Source organism: Larus michahellis, chromosome 1 (assembly GCF_964199755.1).
Source record: "Larus michahellis chromosome 1, bLarMic1.1, whole genome shotgun sequence".
NCBI lineage: Eukaryota > Metazoa > Chordata > Aves > Charadriiformes > Laridae > Larus > Larus michahellis.
Window position 1 is genome coordinate 156,026,432 of NC_133896.1, and position 20,519 is coordinate 156,046,950.

The 20,519-nt window shown below is 39.2% G+C and overlaps 1 protein-coding gene across 2 annotated transcripts in view; it reads left to right on the forward strand.

Moving 5' to 3' along the window:
- RASA3 (RAS p21 protein activator 3) overlaps positions 1–20,519 on the forward strand; it is a 138,329-nt gene that overhangs the window by 29,618 nt on the left and 88,192 nt on the right. For both annotated transcript variants that reach the window (XM_074560786.1, XM_074560779.1), the window contains exon 2: positions 10,917–11,034. In XM_074560786.1, the coding sequence (XP_074416887.1) occupies positions 10,917–11,034 (118 nt within the window). The remainder of the gene's footprint in view (positions 1–10,916; positions 11,035–20,519) is intronic.

Sequence of the window (20,519 nt, forward strand, 5' to 3'; positions counted from 1 at the left end):
GTAGCATTTTACAGCTCGTATTTAAAAATAATCTGGTACACTGTCAGCTTGCAATTTATTTCAAAGATTTAAGATTAAGTCTATTAATATGCACATATTTTAGACTAGCATGGACTTTAGTACTGTGAAGAACGGATGCTTGGGAAACATTGCTATTACACTGTAACTGATAAGCAGAGAATCTTAATAATACTTTTACATTAGTATGAAACAGAAAGAAAGAATTTTAATTTTGTATCCAAAATTGTTTCTTCACTTTTTCAGTACTACTTTACCTTTCCCTGTCTCACGTACTAGCTAACGGTTCCTTTGTTACTCTGTTGTCAACAAGTCTGAAAGTATTTTAGGATGTTCTTAAAACTTCTCTTGCTAAACACTGTTTCTGGCTGTCAGTGTGTTCCTCTAACATTGTCCTCTCCTCTCCTTCTCCTTGTGAAGAAATCTTTGGTTGCCTTCTGTCTTAGCAAAGGTGCCTTGGGAGGATGGAAATACAGCATGTCAAATACAGCTCAGCTTGCTAGGTGAGCAGTCTGTCTGCTACTGACTCTGTTAAAGGACCACTTTAACAATAGAGAATGTTGAACAAGCACTAACCGGAGTGGGGAAGAAATATTCCTCACAGGAACCCAGGGAGAGCACTGATTCTTTAAATAAATAAATAATGTCTATATAATAATAATGCCAAATTGGAATCTGAAAATACTAAGAGATTACTTGAACGTTGTATGTATTGTTTTTATAAGGTGGGATGGCATAGTTTGTTTTGAGAGAGAACTTTTAGTTGCTTCTGATTTATGAAGAAAAGGTACTTTCACAAAGTCATCAAAATATACGCATATTTCTTGAAATATACTTAATATTGAGTGGGAAAAACACTTCTGTCCTTTGAAAACAAGAAAAAAATAAGAAACTGAGCAGATAGAATTGCACAGAAATGCATGCACTTGGAGATAAGTTATTGCCTGAATTTATGTCAATATACTTCATGGAGTCTGGGCAGAAGGACGTGTAGCGTGTCTGCTGAGACTCATTAGACCTACTGGACCTGTGCTGGTGGGCTCACAAAGTGACCGAGTGGAGGTGACGGCTGAGCATGTCGGAGCATTTGGAAGAAGTCTGCAAAGAGCAAATGCAGAAGTTAGTGGTAGCTGATGTTGTCCTTTTCTCCCTATACCTAGGTCAGTTTGTCTTCAACTGTATTTTCTAATGAAAATTTTATTTTAGCAACACATCAGGAATCCTGTGCTGATATGTTTAAAAAAAAAAAAATAAAATTCTGTAGTAAGCTCGCTGACATGGGAAATCGAATGTTCAGGATGGTGATGGTCCAGTTCTGTCAATGTGTGTGGATGTTCTGTAACTAGCTGCTTCTAGAAATTCTTGGGGCAAACTGTGTGGTCGCAGTAGTTAAGGTAGTCTGGACTCCAGAAGAGAGGCATGTTGTCCTCTTTCTCTCCACAAAGAAATCAATAGGTCTGTAGATCAGCTGCAGTGTATCCTTGTGCATTTGCAGTATTAAGAGTTTAATTGCACAGCACTGGAAACTGGCAAGTGATCTCTTTGTTAGTCAAGCTCAAATACTTAGAAGCATCTTAAAATGTGGTAAGGAGAGAGGTTACTGGTTTTGTTTGATTACTAGGACTGCAAGCTAGCAACAAGAAATTAGCAGCATCTATATAAAATCTGTGTTGTCAGCATGCATCTGTGCAATACAGGCTATTCAACAGTGAAATAAATTTTTGAGATTGTTTTTTTTAAAGTCCACCAGCATAGAAAAGTCACCTATAGATCATATAAGGCACCAACCTTAGGAATGACCAAGTGGGATTTATTTTTGTTTTATTCTACTGGAAAAAGTGCTTTGTAAATGAAGATCCAGTAACCAAGGCTAAACAAATATTGTGGATGATTTCGATAATGTCCTGATTTGAGCATTCTGCTGACTACAGAGGTGTGTTTGCAACATGGCATTTGTCAGCTGCCTAAGGCTGCAACTAGAAAGTTACGAGTTTCCTTAAGTGAATGTTTTCATTCAAAAAATCATCTATAAGCACATAGTCTGAGAACTGGTTATGATCGCACTTTTCTTAAAATTAAGGATTTCCTATTACATTGTTCCTTAGTACATATGATGCTCCTTGTATATGAAGGAACGCAAGCAGAATAAGTGGACTAATAAAATAACGAGACCATGACATGTTTCAAGTAGTTGTAGTCTTGCCTGTTACCGGGTTTATGTGAAGCTGCTAATTACTGCAAGTTTGGAGGAGGATGTTTCTGAGTTTGGATCTTTACATGGAAAAATGAATTTAATCTTTGTAGGAAAGTACCTATTTTCACTGTTTTTGAAGAAAGGCTAAAGTAAAGCAAGTTGGGGAGATTTCAAAACCTTTTTCTCTCCCTCATGATGATTAATTTTGTAATAGGAAGAGTGTTCTGAATATGGAGGAAGACGCTCTTTGCTCAGTTAATTCCTAAATCTTAGGTGGTTTTCAAGATTGCCTTGAACCGCTGTGCTCTGAGTCACCCTGTTTCTCAATAGATAGGTTTTAGTTTGGTTTTGAGCACTGTGGGGCCAAAGGGACAAACAGAACTTGATCCTGTGAAACTCTAGTTAATGAAGACATTTCTAAGTAAGTAATTCTAAAGCAAGAACAACTGTGGACAACAGAATCATTAGAGGTTATGATTTTGAACTGAGAAACCAGTTATGGTTTCTTAACACTGCCGGCAAAGCTTCAACTTTTCATCAGTCGCTCCTTTTGTTACTAGTTTTTAATCTAAGCAAAACACAACCTTTAGCAGATTTATATTTTTCATGTTACTGTAAAAGTTTTTAGTGTCAGTTGTGAAAGAAGTGATTAATGTCCTGGAAGAGAGAGGGCATCATTCCTTTTTCATTGCTCGTGTGTGTGTTTTTTCACGCAGCTGTAACTTTTTGATCTACATGAAAAAAAAATGGGATGTACATAGATAAAAAAATGCCTTTTCTTTTTTGGTCACCTGGCTTCTGGTTTTTGTGGGTGAATAATATAAATGAAGGCAGGTAAAAATAGATACTTATTTTCACAGAAACTTCTTTTTGCTTATGCTGACTTTTTTGAGAACATTACTTTTGTTCTTCAGCAATGGCTAGGCTCCTTACTATAGAGCAGCTATCTTAAATTGTCTTTAAGTACAAAAACTCTCAAAAGGGAGAGGTTGAATTGTTGTTGGATTTCAGTCATGTCTTGTTTGATGTTGTAAATCATTTGCTTGTATTTCCTGTCTCATACTGTTCTTCTAAAAATAGCTGAAATTGCTCTCTGTTTGCCCAGCACAGCTCCATGATGGAACTGCCTGTTTAAAGTTACTTCCTCTCAGCTACTCTGCCCCTCCTGCAGCCTGAATCCTCTCCCTCATGGCCTTCCACAACAGATGTTCAGTGACTTAAACTTTGTTGAGAGGTCTTTTCTAAGTTTCAGAAGCTGATTTTCTTTTTTAAAAGACCATAACCAAACACAACCATAACCCAAACCAAACAGCCCAAAACTCCCACCTCAAACAACGAAAAAAAAAAACTATCAAAAACTGTACAAGCCACCGATCGAAAAGAAGGTCACAATTCAGAGGCACAGAACAACCTGTAGCCAGTCTCTACATTACTGAAACTGATAGGAAAGACCTCAAGAGCTTCTCAAATGCAGCTGGGAAGTTGCATGAGATGTGTCTTGATGCAAAGTATCGTCTTCAAAAGATAAGCTGGATTGAAAAATAGTATATGGGGAGCTGAGTCTAACATATCAACCCAGATAAGGAAATAATTTGGTTAATTCATCAGTTTTTGTGCAGAAATACAAGAAAGTCAATCAAAGAAACTTGGAATGCTAGCCCCAGAGTGCCACAGGAAAACTGAATTTGAATGAAAACTCTCTGAGAACACCATTATCCTGGCAGTATCCTACTTTAAAATGGTCTCTTCAAAGTGTCCTTTTACACAAAATAGCTTCAGTCTTGTTAAAAAGCAGCTGGACTGTACATTTTTTTTGTTTAGTGGGATTAAGTTATCATCCTAAGGGAATCTTTAGAGAAACATGATTCCTGCTGTTAGACCACGATATTGGCAAGTAGCATGCAACCAGTTACATTAATGAGTTGAGGAGAATTATGCTTCTCCTCTTGTACAAACTAAAATCTTAATTTTGCAAGCAGCTCTCATGGAACTTGCTGTGTGGACCTTTCCTCCCAGCTCTGGGATTTGATTAACAGCCCTTGTGCTGTGAGCTCTTAAGTACTTGAGATCATGACAAGGTCTTTTGAGCCTCCTCAGTCTTCCTCGAGGCCTCTGTTTGTTGCCTCTTCTTAAGAAAAGTAAGGCTGTCAGCCTGCAGCTTCTCATTGCTCTCCAATGAAAATATCCTCAGCTGCTTCTATGTTGCCCAGAACAGTAAAGGCAAGATATTTGGACAGTTTATTGGACCTTCAGGGCTGCAAAAAGAGAACTGGAATGTCTGTTCACATGTGTGTATGAAAGAAGGAATTTGGTTACCAGCCATTCTGAGTGATAGGTTTGAGTCTGTCCACTACAGGAGCTGTAGCTGATTAGGTTTAGCTATTGTTACAGCTGATCATTTCCTGTCTCAGAACAGGTTTCAAAGCAGAGGAAGGAGGATCTATATGAAGGTTCCTAACTGGTATAGAATAAGTTTAATCATGTGAAGGGAAAAGGTGGTAGTGTAGTAGTATGGCACCATGTGTACTGATGAAGTGGATTGTGCAGAAGGGATTTTAATTGATGCCAAATGTTCCTGTTAAGGTAGTAAAACTCCTCTCTAAGTGCTAGGTCTAAGTAGGAGTAAATAGTTTTTGACACAGGTATCAGCTGGTGGTGGCCTTCAGCTATAGTGCCAAAGGATCGGGGGTTAATGCTGCTTATTGCCCCAAAGCCAAGACAGTTTCCACATGATGCCCTTGTCTAAAAAGCTATAATTAATTTAGTCTGCTTTGTTTCCTTGCTGGTTACTTTCTGAAGCAGCCCTAGCTGTGGTACCAACTTGCTCTGGTGGTGTTGCTAAGGCCCAGGTGGTCAGCATGCTTTTGTTGAGGAAGTGCTTTCCCTGAGTCTTCTAATGTGATGAGTCTTCTAATGTGATGATCGTTTCATGTGGAAAGAGGCTGGCAGGCAAGGGCTTAGATTAAGAACAGGTCATCTAAAAATCTCATTTTCCAGATCATCGAAATCTGTTCGCAGATGGCTGTTTCTGACCTGGTTTAGAAATCTAATGCAATCTGTCTCTCCATGAGAGCAAAGTGTGTGTGTATATGTACACATAAATTCCTATGGTTAAAGCAAAGAGAGATCGTTGGGCAAACAGCCACGTCTGTTTTGAAAGAAATCTCATTTTTTTAATATATCCATTTTCTTGATTAGATATTTATGAATTTCATGTGTTTTTCTTATTTTCAGGCTGTGCAATCTGTATACATAGATGGAGGGGAGAGTGCATTTTTTGACACTTGACATATATTGTCTAAAAAGGATTTATTTTTAGGTTACTACAGAAATACACACTACTAAGCTACTTACATAAATCCATAGTCACACACTGGGTACACTAGTTCTTGGAACTTCACTTTTTTTTTTTAACTTTATTTTCTTTTCCTATTTGGAAAGGCAAAAATGAATTGAAACTTTCCGTTCTGAGAGGTACACGCAGTATACCTACATATAGGAATTACATACTAACATAACTGTATATTCTGCTTTCAAACATGGTATTAATTTCCCATAATTATCACATTGTCTGTTTAGTAACAAAACTGGTTTCTGATGTGAATAGAAGTCTAACTGACCATTTTAATATTGAAAGGTATTTTTTTCCCAATATATCCCTCTTGAGATATTGCAGTCATACCCTTCCCGTTATCCCTACCTCACCCCCAAAAAACCGCACATTGCAAAAAAATGAACTGTTTTCTCCACATTCAACATTAATGCAACTGTTCCCATTCGGTTTAAATTCATGCATTGGCTTGAAAGTCAATGTGCTTCTAGGTACTTCTGCATGTTTTAATCAACGTTGAGTGGTATTATATTCCTGTTTTAATTAGGATTACTTTAAGTATTGATTATAAACTTGCTGGCACCTTTACGTTTTACATATATGCTGGGTTTTGTGCATGAGAGCTTTTTAAGCATAAATTGTGATAGAGAATCAGAGCTGTATGCGTACACATATTTTCATTTTTCTGTTTTTGATTGATCTGTGGATGTTGAAGGAATAATGCTTTTTCAGAAGAAAGAAAACTTGAAAGGAATGCTTGAGACAATTTTTTCAGATTCCAGCATCTGTATTGGTATAGGAAGCTTAAGGGAGAAAAGGAGCAGCTTTTCATTCTTGGCATATATCGCTGCTCTGTTTCTATTCTTGACATGCTTGCCTACGAGCTTCTTTGGAGAGTGTTTTCCTGAATATGGCAGAAACAAAGTGGATTGTTGTTTGTTGGGATATATTGCCCTTTTCAGATTTTAGGTATTTTGTTTCTGTACTCGAGTCTTCCAGCATGCTCCCTGAAGTCAAAGCAATATGCTGCTTGTATTTGGTTTATTTTTTGTAGGTAGGTTTTGTTTGCTTGTTTGTTTTCTGAAATAGTTTGGGAAATGATTCTCCCATGCCATCTTGATAAAATCAAGTGTGTTGCTGCGAGAAGACAGCAAGCTAAATTTGTTGACACGTTACAAAGTCTTCCTTAATGCTCTCAGATTGTCAGATGTGTGCTGGTAACCCAATACTTAGAAGCACAGGAACAGCAAATTTTGTTCCAAAAGGTGGAAAGAATGCCTGGCTGCCATTCATTCTCTGCTTTTCACAAGGTTGCACCTGAAAAAATATGTCAAAAGCAAAGATGACACAGTGCCAAGTATCTAAATTCAATTAAAAATATCAGATGCTACAAAAAATTTAAGGTGGCAAAACCTTGAGGAAATGTATACGTGTACTTATACATTTGTTTATTCCTAGAAACATCTTCAACTTTTTTTCTTGTTTTTACCAGTTATGCTTCTAAGCATCTAAGCAGTGCTCTTCTCTACCATATATGCAGGAGAGCCCTTTTTTCTTGCTTCCCTTTTATTGCCAGTGTCTTAGTAGGGCAGGAGCGTGTAACGTTGGAAGGAACTAGGAAGATGTATCTTGTTTTGAATTTTTCCTTCCTCTTTTTCCAGCCTGTTTTGTTCCCTGTGCCTAGCTCAAGCTAAGCTATCTGTGCTGCCACGGTAGTCCATTTTTAAACTGTAGTAACCCAGTATTCATGGGGAGAAGATAGCAAGTCAGTGAGGTATTCAGAATTGTATAGTCTGTTTTTTAAGACTTGTCCAAAATACCTAGTGATAACTTTTCTATTGCTAAAATCAGCTGTGCTAAATTTTAAGTACTTAATGCTAAGTTGAGTGCATCACACAGTTAAATTAGGACCATGTATATTAGAAGTGCAGTGATAGAGAGAAAATCTATTTCAAACTTAAACTGATTATTCTGCCTCTGTGGCTCCAAATTGGAAGACTTATGCTCCAAAACAAAATGTTAGTGTATTTTAACTTGTCAAGGTCTTAGACCTCTTAAGAAACTTTCTGTTTCTTCTTAGTGGAAGTGGAAAACTGAAGGTTTTAAAGGTGAGTGTATTGACCTTCTGTCTGCAAACCCTCTCCAAATTCTCTAGCATTCAGGTACTTCACAAATATGAAGAGGGGGGAAAAAAAAAAGCAGAGCTGCCTCTTGAAAATGCAATCTTCTATACAGATAGGTTAAACAATTAAAGTCTTGCCCAGATTAAATGATCTCATCATCTCTGGTTGATGAGAATATGGAAATGGTACATGACTGTATCAAGTATTCTGGGCTTTCTTTTTTTCATTTCAGTAGTAGCAGAACCAAAAAAATACTGAGCAAATTGTTCAGCTTCATTGTAGATGGCAAAACAGTGCCACAGAGGGAACGTTTTTGTCTTGGAGGAATCTAAAGAGCAACTGAAGCTTTAACAGAGCATATTTGTTGACATAAAATGTCTGGCTAGAGAGCTGAGTCTTTAGCTATGCTTGAAAGCTTGACAAATTTTTCTTTCTTAACTGCTCAGTGCTAGAGGAATCTAAACAGCCATTGGCTGCAGCCAGTGTTGGGAAGAAAATGTATTTTTTTTTTTTTTTTTGTAAGCTCCTACTCAAGTCAGTAACATGATTAATATATTGGGTTGGTCAATTAATCCCTTGTTCCAGTCTCAGTGGTTTTTCAGGGCCTTTTTCCAGTTTGAAGAAAGAAATTACTGTAAAATGTCTTCTCCCTCTGTCTTCCCTCTGTGCCCCACTTTCTAATGTTGTGGTGGTGGTAGTGAACTTTAATTTGCTGTACAGACTGTGCAGGCAGTCATTTTCTAGCAATGCTAAATGATGTCTTCATTTGCATTACATTTAGGTTTCAGTATTGTGGGCTTCTTTACTATTAAGTCCTTAGAGGAGAATGGAGTTTTCAAAATGCAGTTCTTACAGAGTGCTCTGACATGACTAAGTATTATCTTTAAGCACTTAAGTGAATATTGTGCACATCAGAAAACTGGAAATCGAGATCACAAAATCTGGAATTGGTTTTGCGTGTGTGCGTTTGTGTTGTAGTAGGAAGCGGAAGAGTGCAGAAAAAGGGAAACTGCATATTTTTTGGTTTAATTTTGAGCATGAAAAGATTTGTCCCCTTCTGTTGGAAGAACCGTGAGAATAGTGTGCCAGCCCCAGAGGAAGACTTCCTTATCGTTCCGTTATTGAAGCTCTTCCTGTTGACACACATGCCTGGTCTGGCTGGGGAACTTTACCCAGTCATCCAAAAAAGAGGCTGGCTTCATGGGACTTTAATGCAAGAATAGAGAAATTTAGATGCTGGGGACCTGGGGAGAGGAGGCAAACTCGGAGACCTCAGGCTGTGTGAGGCTAGTACATTTGCTTTGTAACTTGCTTGAACTCAGACTAATGAGAGTAAAAGTTGGAGGTTTACCATGGAAGAATAGACTTCAATGCAGGCTGAGCAAGCCATCAATAATCCTCAGTGTATTTTTGGCTGGAGCTGCTGCAGTTAAACTATTGCTAATGCTTCAGCTTAGTTTAAAGCCATGTTGGGCATGTCGACAGATGTTCCAGTCACACCTTTGAATTGCAGCAGTTTTTTTTAATACACTGTCTCACAACTCTGAAGGAAGTGGGACGAATGCTATTAAGTTGCATCAGCTGAGCTGAGAGAGCAAATTTACTCAGAAGAACTCTGAAGTGAAGCATTACTGTGTGAAACAATGCTTTCATGTCCCTTTTCAATGCCTCTCTTTAAGTTCTCTGGTTAGCTGTAGAAAACATGTGCATGCACGATCACCAGTTTACAGGCTGTTTGTGAGAAGTATGGATGTGTGGCATTTCCGAGGCCACGTCATGAGTCAGTTAGCAACAGTGTCTGAACAGTGTGCCAGAAAGAGATCAGAGGCAGGAAGACATGGAGTCCTTTGTCACTTTATGCTTTTCCTTTAAAGCTGAGGATGCAGGTTGGCTTAATCTTTCTTTGCTGTACTTATTGAGAATTTACGTTCACATGCATCAGAATGCTGTTGAACAAATCTGCAGAAAGGAAAAAGTATGTCTTCACTGAAGATAGGGTTGGAAGAAGCAAGATGATTCTGTTAATAGTATAAAGCTATTTGGGAGCTGGAGACTGAGAAAGGCATGTGTCTAGTAAAAAGCACTTAAGCTGAGCTGCAGACATCTGATAAAAAAGTTATATTTGCTACTGTCATTTAGAGTTCCCTTCTCTACTGGCAAACAAACCTGTGTTCCTTTGGTCTGTGCATTTTTATTTTTATTTTTATTCCTTGCATTTTTACCAGGAGAGAATGATCTAGTTCCCGTGGTATGTGCTCATAATCTCTGGGTACTGGAAGAGTGAAGGTAAATAAGACCACGTGCATGGTAGACTTAGATTTAGTCATTCTTTGAGAGTTCTAAGTTTTGTCTTTAGAATGAAATCACTCGTCCATGTAGTACTAAGGTGCTTTAGCAAAGCCATGAGGAGCATTACCCAGTTTCCTGTCTGAGAGTTTTGATTTTATCGGTCGGCCAAGGAAATTTACTGCTCAGCTTTGGTTATTAATGGGTATGTAGAGGGGAAAGCTGTGGTTTTATTCTTGTTTTGCACTCTTGTGTTTTGTAGTCTCTTGGTTACCCTTAGTTCCTCAAACCTTTTTGGTTTTGTGTTGGTTTTTTTTGTTGTTGTTAAATGTAGGATACATACACGTTTCTTGTTGCAGTTTTGAAACAAATATTTCCTGTGAAGAATATTCATGACTTGCATGGTACCTTTCTGTGAGGACTTTCGGCAGCTTCAGAAGTGATAATTACCTCATCAAAGCGCTTTGAAGTCCAGCCTGTGGTGTAAGGCTGTTGGCTGTAACTAAAGTGGCTGTTTTCCATCTCCACATCTGTGGAGTGTGGTGGAGCTGGGGGTCAGTCCTCATATGCTGTGTTCTGGTAATGCCTTTAGGATAAAATCAGTGGACTGTATCCGAAAGCTTCATTTCTGTGTTGTGTTGTGTTCCTGGTGTCTTACTAGAGGACTGATCAAAATCTAAACACAAATTTGGAAGGAAGCAAATACATGTGAATGAATCGGACGCAACAAACTGTTGAGTTGTTGCTGGCTACTGCTGAGCTCTAGACTCAGTGACTGTCAGGAGCTGCTGCCTTGGGAACAGAATACTGCTGCTAAGTTTAATAGAGAACATTTAGGAAGAAAAATACAACATAATACTCTGCTTTAGCTATGTTGCTGACACTGCATTAGTTGACAGATGACTGGTTTATGGATAAAGTTTTAATATCTAAACCTCTTGGGATTTTTCTTCCTTGTCTTCAGGTGAAGCCAAAAATCTTCCTACGTATCCGGGGCCAAACAAGATGAGGGATTGCTACTGTACTGTAAATCTGGACCAGGAGGAGGTTTTCAGGACCAAAATAGTGGAGAAGTCATTATGGTAACAAATACATGTATATGTGTTCTGTTAACTCTTCTCATTCTCTGCTTACTGTGTTTGTTTAATGTTCCAAAGATACTTTTTGGGGGGGGAGGGAAGATGAGTAAGATCTTTCTTCCCATTTTAAGAACACTAGTGGTAGAACTATTAATGTCAGGATTCCTATCTGTATATAAGGGAAAATGTCTTCCCCAAGGCAAGCCATATTAACTGTTTTCCTAGGAATATAGAGCCAGTGCTCCTTTCTTTCTGCGGTATTTGTTTTGAACTTCACTAAGCTTTTTAGATCTCAGCTTAGAAGGGAGCACTGAACTCAATTTCACGTCTATCAATGCTTAGAATTTTGCGTTGGTCTAGCTACACTGATGGGTGGAGTTAGGGATTTATTATTTTTTTTCCTGTCATGAGGCTGCAACTGAAAGGAGAGGTTTGTATGTCAGATGCCTGTCTGATTATCTTGGACGCTTCCTGTGAGCTTGTAGAAGCCAAATGTAGCATGAAACAGAACAGAAGCATATAGCAAAAGTTAAAATGCTTTCTCCTGGAAATCCCCAAACATCAGAAAAATAAAGGGAACATGGCTGGGCATATATGTGTACTCTGGCAAGCGAGGCTTTTTTTGGAGCTAGGGGGAAAGCAGCAGCAAGGAACAGTCAAGTTTGTAACTTTTATCTTAAGATATAAAGTGGGAAAAGAGTGAGAGTTGAGTAATACGGTTAGGAATTTGCTATTTGTCTTGTTATTGCAAATAATTTACTTTGGAAAATAGCTCTAGACCCCACCCCAACCTCTCAGAAGTACCTAATGCATTTAAGAATGTGAATCTGAGTAGCTTGAAGTGGGATTTATTCCCTTAAGTCGCTTCAGTTGTTCTCTCACATATTTTTTTGTTGTCTTTGAGTCTTTATTCCTCATTTTATATTCTGATATGGTGTACTGATCCATATTTTTGTTTCTTGAGGCATTGAGTTTGACAAAACATAATGAGAATGGTTTTGAATGATGATGCTAACACTGTCCTGTTTGTAGTGTACTATATGTAAATAAAAAAAAGATAAAGTGAAAAAGGAAAGACTGAAAGACTAATCTGTATGCTTTTTTTTTTTTTGCCATGTAGTGTCCCTGAACCAGTTGTTTCCCTAAAAGTGATTTTGTAACTAATTTAAATTCATTCCTGGGTCAAACAACTGTAGCCTTCCTGCTCACCACTAGAAGTTGCACAGTGGGGTTTTTTTGCTGGATGATCATTAGTGCTTTGCAGTGGAAGGTGTGGAGTAGAGGTGTATGAGAATAGTTGATGTAATTTCCTTGAACTAATCCAAGTATTTTTTCTATTGAGAAAATAAACTTGTAGTAGTAGGAATAAGCAAAAAAGTGTAGTTCCTTCAGTGGGAAAAATTCCATCTGTCTTTAGATATCATTATAAAGCTGAAGAGGTACACTGAGGTTGTACAGAACTGGAAGGTTTCTGGTTTCCTGTGGAGCTGAGTTCTCTTCATTAAATGAGGTGAATTCAGAGGAGAGCAGCACAATGATTGGAGGTCTGGAAAATATAACTGAGGAGGAAAGGTTAAAAGACTACAATTATTTAGCCTAGAGAAGAGGGATGAGAGTAGATAAAACTATGTAAATACATATTAAAAAATAAAAAAGAAAACAACCCAAACAACAAACCCCCAAAAAAACTTAAGAGGGAGGGAATTGCTCTGTGTGTCCAGTATGGATATTGCAAGTAATAATGGACTTAACCTAAACTTCCTTCCCCACTGCAATTTAAGGTTTACTGTGATGGAAAATCTTCCTGTTGTTAAAGATTCTGAAGTACTGGAATAGATTGCCTTGGTTTTTCCATATCTATCGCTGAAGGCTTTTAACAGGCTCTATATAATGAGGCATGATCAAAATATGGGGATCTTCCCGCTTTAGAACAGTGGTGGACCAGATGATCTCTCAAAATCCCTTTATAGTCCTATTTTGTTTGATCTAAAGGTTGACTGAAGATGATCTCCTCAGTTGTTTCTTCTCCCAGTGAATTAGTGTCTTCAGTGGTAGTCTGCCTTCTCCCTCTGTGAGGTTCTGTTTGCAAGCGCTACTTTTGAAAAACTTGCTGCTTAACAGTCCCTAAATATCCACTTATAGACACTGGCAGCCACTGAATTTTGCATTTATCTATATAGGTGTTTCTCTATCCTTGTTTTTATTTTGCATAAAAGAAAAGTGGACAAAAATCCCAAATACATGAATGGTAAACTGGTATGTCTTCCTAATCCGTGAATAGGAATCATTCTTATTTAGCAAGGCACGGTCAAACAGCTACTTAATCTTTTATGACTGTGTTTACATCATTTAAAACAAGTGCATAAACTTCCAGAGGAAGATGTTTTTCAAATGATTTCAGACCATACTGCAGTCGCCTATTGTTTTTTGTAAGACTCCAAGATGAGCACATAGCTGAGGAGCCAGTCATGCTGTTAAATTCTTTAATGCTTGTTTGTAAATTGATTCAACCCATTGAGTAACCATGAATTATTGGGCAGGCATAATATTAGGGCATATTATGTGCCCTAAGGCCCATGTAATTTGTATGCAGCAGAGAAATACCTGCTTTCATGTATGGTGTTTCTTTGCCAGGTGCATGCCAACCTAATAGTGAAGCATTTGTTGAGTCCCTTTTTCTGAGGTATCACTGCTGTGGTATGCGATGTTAGATGGGAGCAGGGATGTGAAGCTGGGACAACGCATGGCTAAAATAATCGAATCCTGCCTGAACATCTACGTGGCTGGCATTGAAGTGGGCGACAGAGCCTTTGACTGTAGTTTGAAGGGGAGAACGCTGGCTTCGCTCTGTTGTTCATGCCTGTTTTCTACTTCCTATCACTTCATGGCTGAAAGGGCTGGCTTGCTATAAAGTAAGTTTTAAGAATTGCCTGTATTCTCACTTATACTGGTAACTCCCCTATCTTTCAATCAGGTCAAAAAAATGATTTTCATGTAGTCTATGAAAAATAAGATGCTTTGTGGGAATGTGTGAATTGAAAGGTGTTTCATATGCAGCCCCAGCACTACTGACTGAAACAATGTCTTCTGATTCAGATTTGTCCTGGAGAAGCTGATCTTTTCCAGCATATCTGCATGAAATGACTCTTTATCTGCATAAAAAAGCTTATAATTAAACACTGTCTTGTGTACTTGGGAATTCAAGGACTGCTTGCTGCTTTTTTCTTCTTTTTTTCCTTTTTTTTTTTTTTTAACTCAGTTGAGCTTCATTAGGCTTCTACTAAGCACTGCAGAAATGTATATTTTTTCCAGGCAGTCCTTCTCCTGATACAAAGCTTAAATAGAACTGGCAAATGGGAGAAAGGAAGCAGTTATCTCTCCTTCCCAGAGGGACTTGGATGAATGTCCAATTCTGGCTTGCTTGGTGTATCTGTGGCAGAACCTTCAGGCTCTGACTCATGATCTCCTGTGTTTTATACTGGGACAGTGTAAGAAGTTGCCTTCCTGAGTTCTGTCCTGATCTTCTGCAATGGATTTTTATTTTATTAGGCTGCGGCAGAGGCATGAGGAGACAGCTGAAAGCAGTAAGCTCTTAAATCAACAAAGCATGAATCATTCAGAACTCTTAAGAACTGAACTAGCACATCCTGTTGCCCAGTCCGGTGCCCTTAGCAGTGGTCTGAAGAGAATCTCTGTGAGCCTGATGCCCTTTGTATAAGTTTGTATCTCAAAAACTGAAAGCAGACAGCATGGTGAACCTTAAGTCCTCTGTTTAGCAGTCAGGTGGGACTCATAAATTACAATCAGGAACTTAAATAATTTCTTCCCTCCAGCCGCTGTTGGCTTCTGCTAAACTGGTGGCACTGCAGCCATGTACTGGAAGACTTTGAGGGCTGCTGTGAGGATAGCTTGGTAGTGTCTGACTGAAACAAGTCAAGGGTTGTAACATGGACAGACCTTTCTATGAAACCACAGAGCAATGCGAAAGTATTGTTTAAGTGTGGCAGTTCAGAGCCATCCGACTTCTCTGGGGATCTTTGGACAAGCACAGTGATCGCGTGGGTTGGTCAGAGCAAGCTCTCTAGGTTCCCAGGAAGAGAATCTTGAACTCTTCAAGCAGCACTGTTTTCATAAACTCCTTGGCACAGGCTTTTAGTAAATTCTAAGAAGGTCACATGCAAGTCATAAGATATGAGGAAGAGGTCAGTTAGAGCCAGGATTTAATACGCTTCTCTGTTTTGTATTTGTTGTTCAATATTTATATTACCACCATCCACAAAGGCACTGAGTAGAATTGGATCCATTCCATATAACCTAGTGGAGATGTACATGAAGGGACTCATGTATTTTATGTCCAAAGGAATATCTGAGAATTTTTATTTTTATTTTAAATGCATAGATCTATAACTTTTCTTTACTTTTGAGCTGCAAGTAGACAGCCTGACAAGAATTTTGCCTATTAATTTCCTTTGCTGAGCCAACTACCTAGCTTCCCCCATGAGTAGCTTTAAACTTCAGGCTCCACCATCCAGGACTTGTTCCTAGCTACAGGTCTTCCGTGAGGATAAACTTTCTTGGCGTGTTGGCATTAAGACTGACTTTGCTTTTGCTGTTTGCATCAAATGTTTCCATTCACTTAAAGGGCAGTGTCAGCTGCAACAGGAAATCAAGGCAGCTTCTCAAATCATAGGTGAAGAATGGAAGGAATGTGACATCTCTAAATTTGTTTCAAGGATATGAATAAAGGCAAAAACTGTCGTACGTTAAGAATCAAATGGCTGACAGTGTGTGCTTTAGAGAGATGAGCCAAGAGTCTTGAGTCTGTGATTATTTAGTTCTCCACTATTTCACTGAGGAATTTTTCACGTGCTAAACATAGTGATCAAAGCCTGAATGAAACAGCAAATGAAGCCAGAGGCACTTTCCCAGCCCCCAGTCTTTTTTTTGCTAGTCTCCAATGAAGGTAACAGTGAGAACTACAAGTCCACAGTGTGCTTGTGAGTGAATAGTGAAATGTGCTGTAAAATCATAGTTAAGGCTGTGTTCTCTTTAACAAGAGGTTTCTGTGTCTTTGTTTTGGTATTAGATCGGTTAACAAATTCAATCAGTAGCTCTCAGAACTTTCTCTAAGTAGTTCTACTTCCATGTTGTTATTTTTCAATTATAGGTTTGCTTAAAGCCTTTATTTTCCTATGTTTGGAGTTCATGGCTGCATAGCTAAACATCTCTCGTGTTCCGATAACATCCTGGATGCAGGCCACTTCTCAGATTTTAAACACAAAGTTGTTTCCCTTAGTTGGAGCATTGCCAAAATTAGCCGTTCTATCCGAGTTAATTCCATTAGCTACTTCCATATTCTTATGTGGCTAGCTCACCTCCTTGAAATAACTTTCCCCAGAGTGGACGCCTTAAGTAAAGAGGCCTTGAGCTTGATGCTGTAGCCTGTTCTGCTGTCTACATGTTCTGTAGCTTCCGTCCTGCATGCTCCCAGCTCACTACTTGGCATGCTGGACTGCCCCAGGGTCTGCCGTCTTTTGCACTCAATTACATCTAACTGTGGCTTGAACTCCTAATATCAGTAGACTTCAATTCTGAAAACACCCCAAGCCTTTAAGGGAATGGGATAAGATAAGTATGGGTACAACTTCAGCCTGGTCAGGGGTATTACTGAGGGCAAGGACTGTATGGTTGTGTAGGGAAGTAATACAGCTGGGAGGGTCGCCAGGAAAGGAAGCAAGATTTAATGGAAGGAGGAGATTTGAAGTAAGCCTTGAGACTCAAGGCAGGGTTTATGAATGAGAGCATTTATTCACACGAAAAGGCACCAATGTGAGTAGCAATTGTTGGTGTTGTAGGCAGCTTTGACTGATTAAAAAAAAAAAAAGTAAATGCAGCTGTAATGTGACTTCTGTTGTTTGTGTGTGTCATCTTACAGAATATTTTAAGAGGTGACTGGGGGCCAAATGGCTGCTGCTTAAAGTTATCATAATCCCTGTAAGCCTCACTGAGCCAAACCAGCAACTGTCAAGTGAGGATGATAACTATAGCTAGTGTGTCTGTCTGTCTCTTCTGAGCATAGGGTTGATAAAATGCACACTGCTTTATTTTTTCTCTGTGGAGTAGGGGTGGTTTTGTCTATCTGGGTGTCTGTGCACCGTGATAGGAGGAAAAATTTGCTTAGGCTCAGTAGATGCCTGGAAGACTGCAGCCTGCTCTCTAACAGTGGGCATAAGTCTTATATTTGGATTTAGGTGTTGCCTTGTGTGCCATTAACTTCCTGCTCTGTGTCCTCTGCCAAATCTGTGCTTCAAATAAAATACTAGGTATTTTTAATAAATTGTGTAAGGAAGCTACCACGACATCTGCCAACTTTGGCTCTTACAGAGCCTGTCTCACTTGCCTGTTGTCTTGTAGCTCTGTGTCTAGTAGGAGACTGAAGCGTATTCAGATTTTATTTGGCTTGCTGTATCTGCTTTGAATAAACCGTCTCTTCTCTACCCGACTCCCTTTACATACACTGCAAAGCATAGTATAAAATGTACTAGCCAAGTAGTAGAAAAAGCTTACTAGTAGAAACAAATAAGTGTAGTCCTTTGTACAGACTGATTTTGCTTTCAGCTCACACAGCAATGTGAACTCTGGTCTTCAGTTCATGCAACAGGATGAATGCAGTATTTCTAAACGTTTTAAAATAGTCAGAGGATGTGGAGTTGTCTGTGGCATGTTAATAGTCCTTACTTTCAAGCACAAAAGCAGTTTTAAAAAAAATAATCCATGCACAAAGAATTCTGGTTAGTGGGGTTTCATTATTATTCATCATGCAACTCTTTCACTTCATCCACTGAAGTGCTGGTGCCAAAACAAAAACAGAACTGCTTTGGCAAATCCCAAGTGTTGAGAAACAAGCACAAGGTTTTGCAACGCAGCCTGAAACTAAAGAAATGTTTCTACGCTGAGATTTATTTTATGAAGGCTGTTTCTCTCTGTTGATATTATTTGCGATGATTGCAGTAGATATCTCAAGGTACAGAATTAAAGTCGCAAGTGTGCCTTTGGAGTTTAGTGAAACATGTCAAAGTGAACAAATTTTGAACCTTTTCTAGGGGAAGAAGTTCCCATTCATTATGTTTGAAATGAGAATTCTCTTCCTTATTTGCTTTCATTCCACTTGATCTGCACAGTAATTTGTTTCTCTTCTCCTTTCCTGTCTCTTCCTAAAAATATCCATTGCCAAAACTCATATTAGAAGAGATTCAAAAATAGATACCTTTAAAGCCCTTCCCATTTCAAGTTGGATAGCTCTATGGGAGTGAAACAATACCTAGAGGGAACCTTTTGGTTTTGATTTCCTGGTATTCCTGCTCCCGTGAGTATTCAGAACAAGCAAGTTTTTGGTGGGGGGAGGGTATGCCTGAAGATTCAAATCTATTGCACTTTTACTTGACTTTTTGTGGGGTTTTTGTTGGTTTTTTTTTTTTTGGTCTCTTCTGTCACGACAGCTGTGGAATCATCCTAGGGAAAGTGTCTTCAGGGGGGATCGGTTAGTGTATGTGTCAGTGGTAGGGGCTGTATAAAATCTGCGCAGTAAGAGAGCCCTGTGCTTCCTGAGAATGATGGCTGAGACAGACCTTCCCTCCTTGAGAGCACAGCAAGGTGATGGGTGTGTACTGGAAAAGAGATGAGAAAGGGGTGTGAAATGAGGGTATGTGGAGTAGAAGGCTACAGAGTCAGGCAGCTACAGAGTCAGCCTGCCTGAAAGCTTGGACCAAGAACTTCAAAATTGGTACGGGTTTTTCTCTGTAGTTTCTAATCCCGTCAGGAAAACAAGAGACAGTGACTTAGCAACAAAGCCTCACTTAATAACTAAATAGTAGTTAACTACACTGCTACTCTTTTGTCACTGTGATAGCAAAATTAAAAAGAAATTAGTAAAACTATTTTAGGTTTAGTAGTCTTTATTGAAGAAGCTGGGGTCAAAAATGCTTTTATATTCAGCTTGGAAGCAGGTGAATTGCATTTACAGTGGAGGTCCACTGTTTCTGTCCTTACAAGACCCTGCTCTCAGTGGTTACATCCCATTAGTTGTTTGGAATACAGAGGAAACTGAAATAATGACAACACTGGTCTTGCCCATGCCCTTCCATTGTGACCATACTGATGTGCAGCCTACGCTGCAAGGTTGGGGGAGGGGGCCCTCATTATTTCTCCTCCTCTTTGAATGATTAAAACTTCTCCTCAGCGTAGGGTTGGTTAATCTACAAGGAAAGCTTAACTCGAAACCTAGAAGTTGAATCTGAACTCAGTTGTTTCTGAAAGAGTTTTCAGCCAGGCTAGTTCTAGTATTTGTTTTGGAGGATCTTGTCAGACTCCTGAGGTCTGTGTAGGCAGATGCTGCTGCTTTTTATTAATTGCTATGTCAAAATAAGAGTACTTGCTGAAGCACCATCAGACTAATTCTGGCTCTTGGGAGAGAGGGGGCATCAAGGGGAGGGATTTAGCTGTTCTTTTGGAAAAACCATTCTGGAGCCCTGGGGCTCATGCTCAAGATAAGTTAGCTTGGGAAATAAATCATGGGGTTTGACTGCTGCGACCTCTTGCTCTTCAGGTCTCGGTGGGAGACAAAGCAAGTACTGTTCTGAAGAGATGCAGAAGAGATACATGGAGTAAAAGCACACATTTAAGTGGAAGCTGGAAGCCTTTGTGTGGTTACTTTTGATTCCTTCAGAAAGAAGATACTGTTTCTCAAGAGCTACATAAGATTGGGGCACGGGGATATCAAATTTATCTTGATGTGTATCCTTACAGTTAAAACTTCGCTGGCTAATTATCCAGTGCAGAGTGAATGCACTTGTGTTGGAAATCTGCTTGCTTATACTAATTAAGAACACAGTGCGCCTCAGGGTGTTACCTGAGTGATGAGAGGTTGTGAAGCTACAAGGGGTAAAGACAAGAGCAGAACAAAGCATCTCTTCTGTTGACAGCAGCCACAAATAGTGTATCCCATGAAAAGTACCAGCCAGCAAGCGCTCCTTAGGCTAATAAGCCTTGTGCCTAAAAGTAGTGACCAGATGTGGTCCCTGCATGTCTAAGTCAGCCTCTATAGCATTTCTTCTGTTAATCAGTCTTGTTCTGATACTATATATTGGACTAGATGCTTCCTGTTGTCCACTCTGCTTTTCTGAATCTTGTGTTTGTTTTGCTGTGGTGTGGTCTTAGGTATTTTCTGCCCCCGACCGCCACCAGTGATAAACATGAATAGGGAACTTGCCAAAGGCCCCAGTTGTCTCTTCCCTGCTCTTTCCCCCAGAATCAGCTGAGCTGAATTAAAGTATGCTCAGTATAAGCCTTGCTTGCATTTACATTGCCTTTAGAATTTCGGTGTACTGAAGCTTCCCTCGTATTCTTGATAGAAAGCTGGGTATATAAGCCACAGTTCATTAAGTATCATTTCATTCTAAGGTCATTAGTGAATAAATTCATCCGTCGTG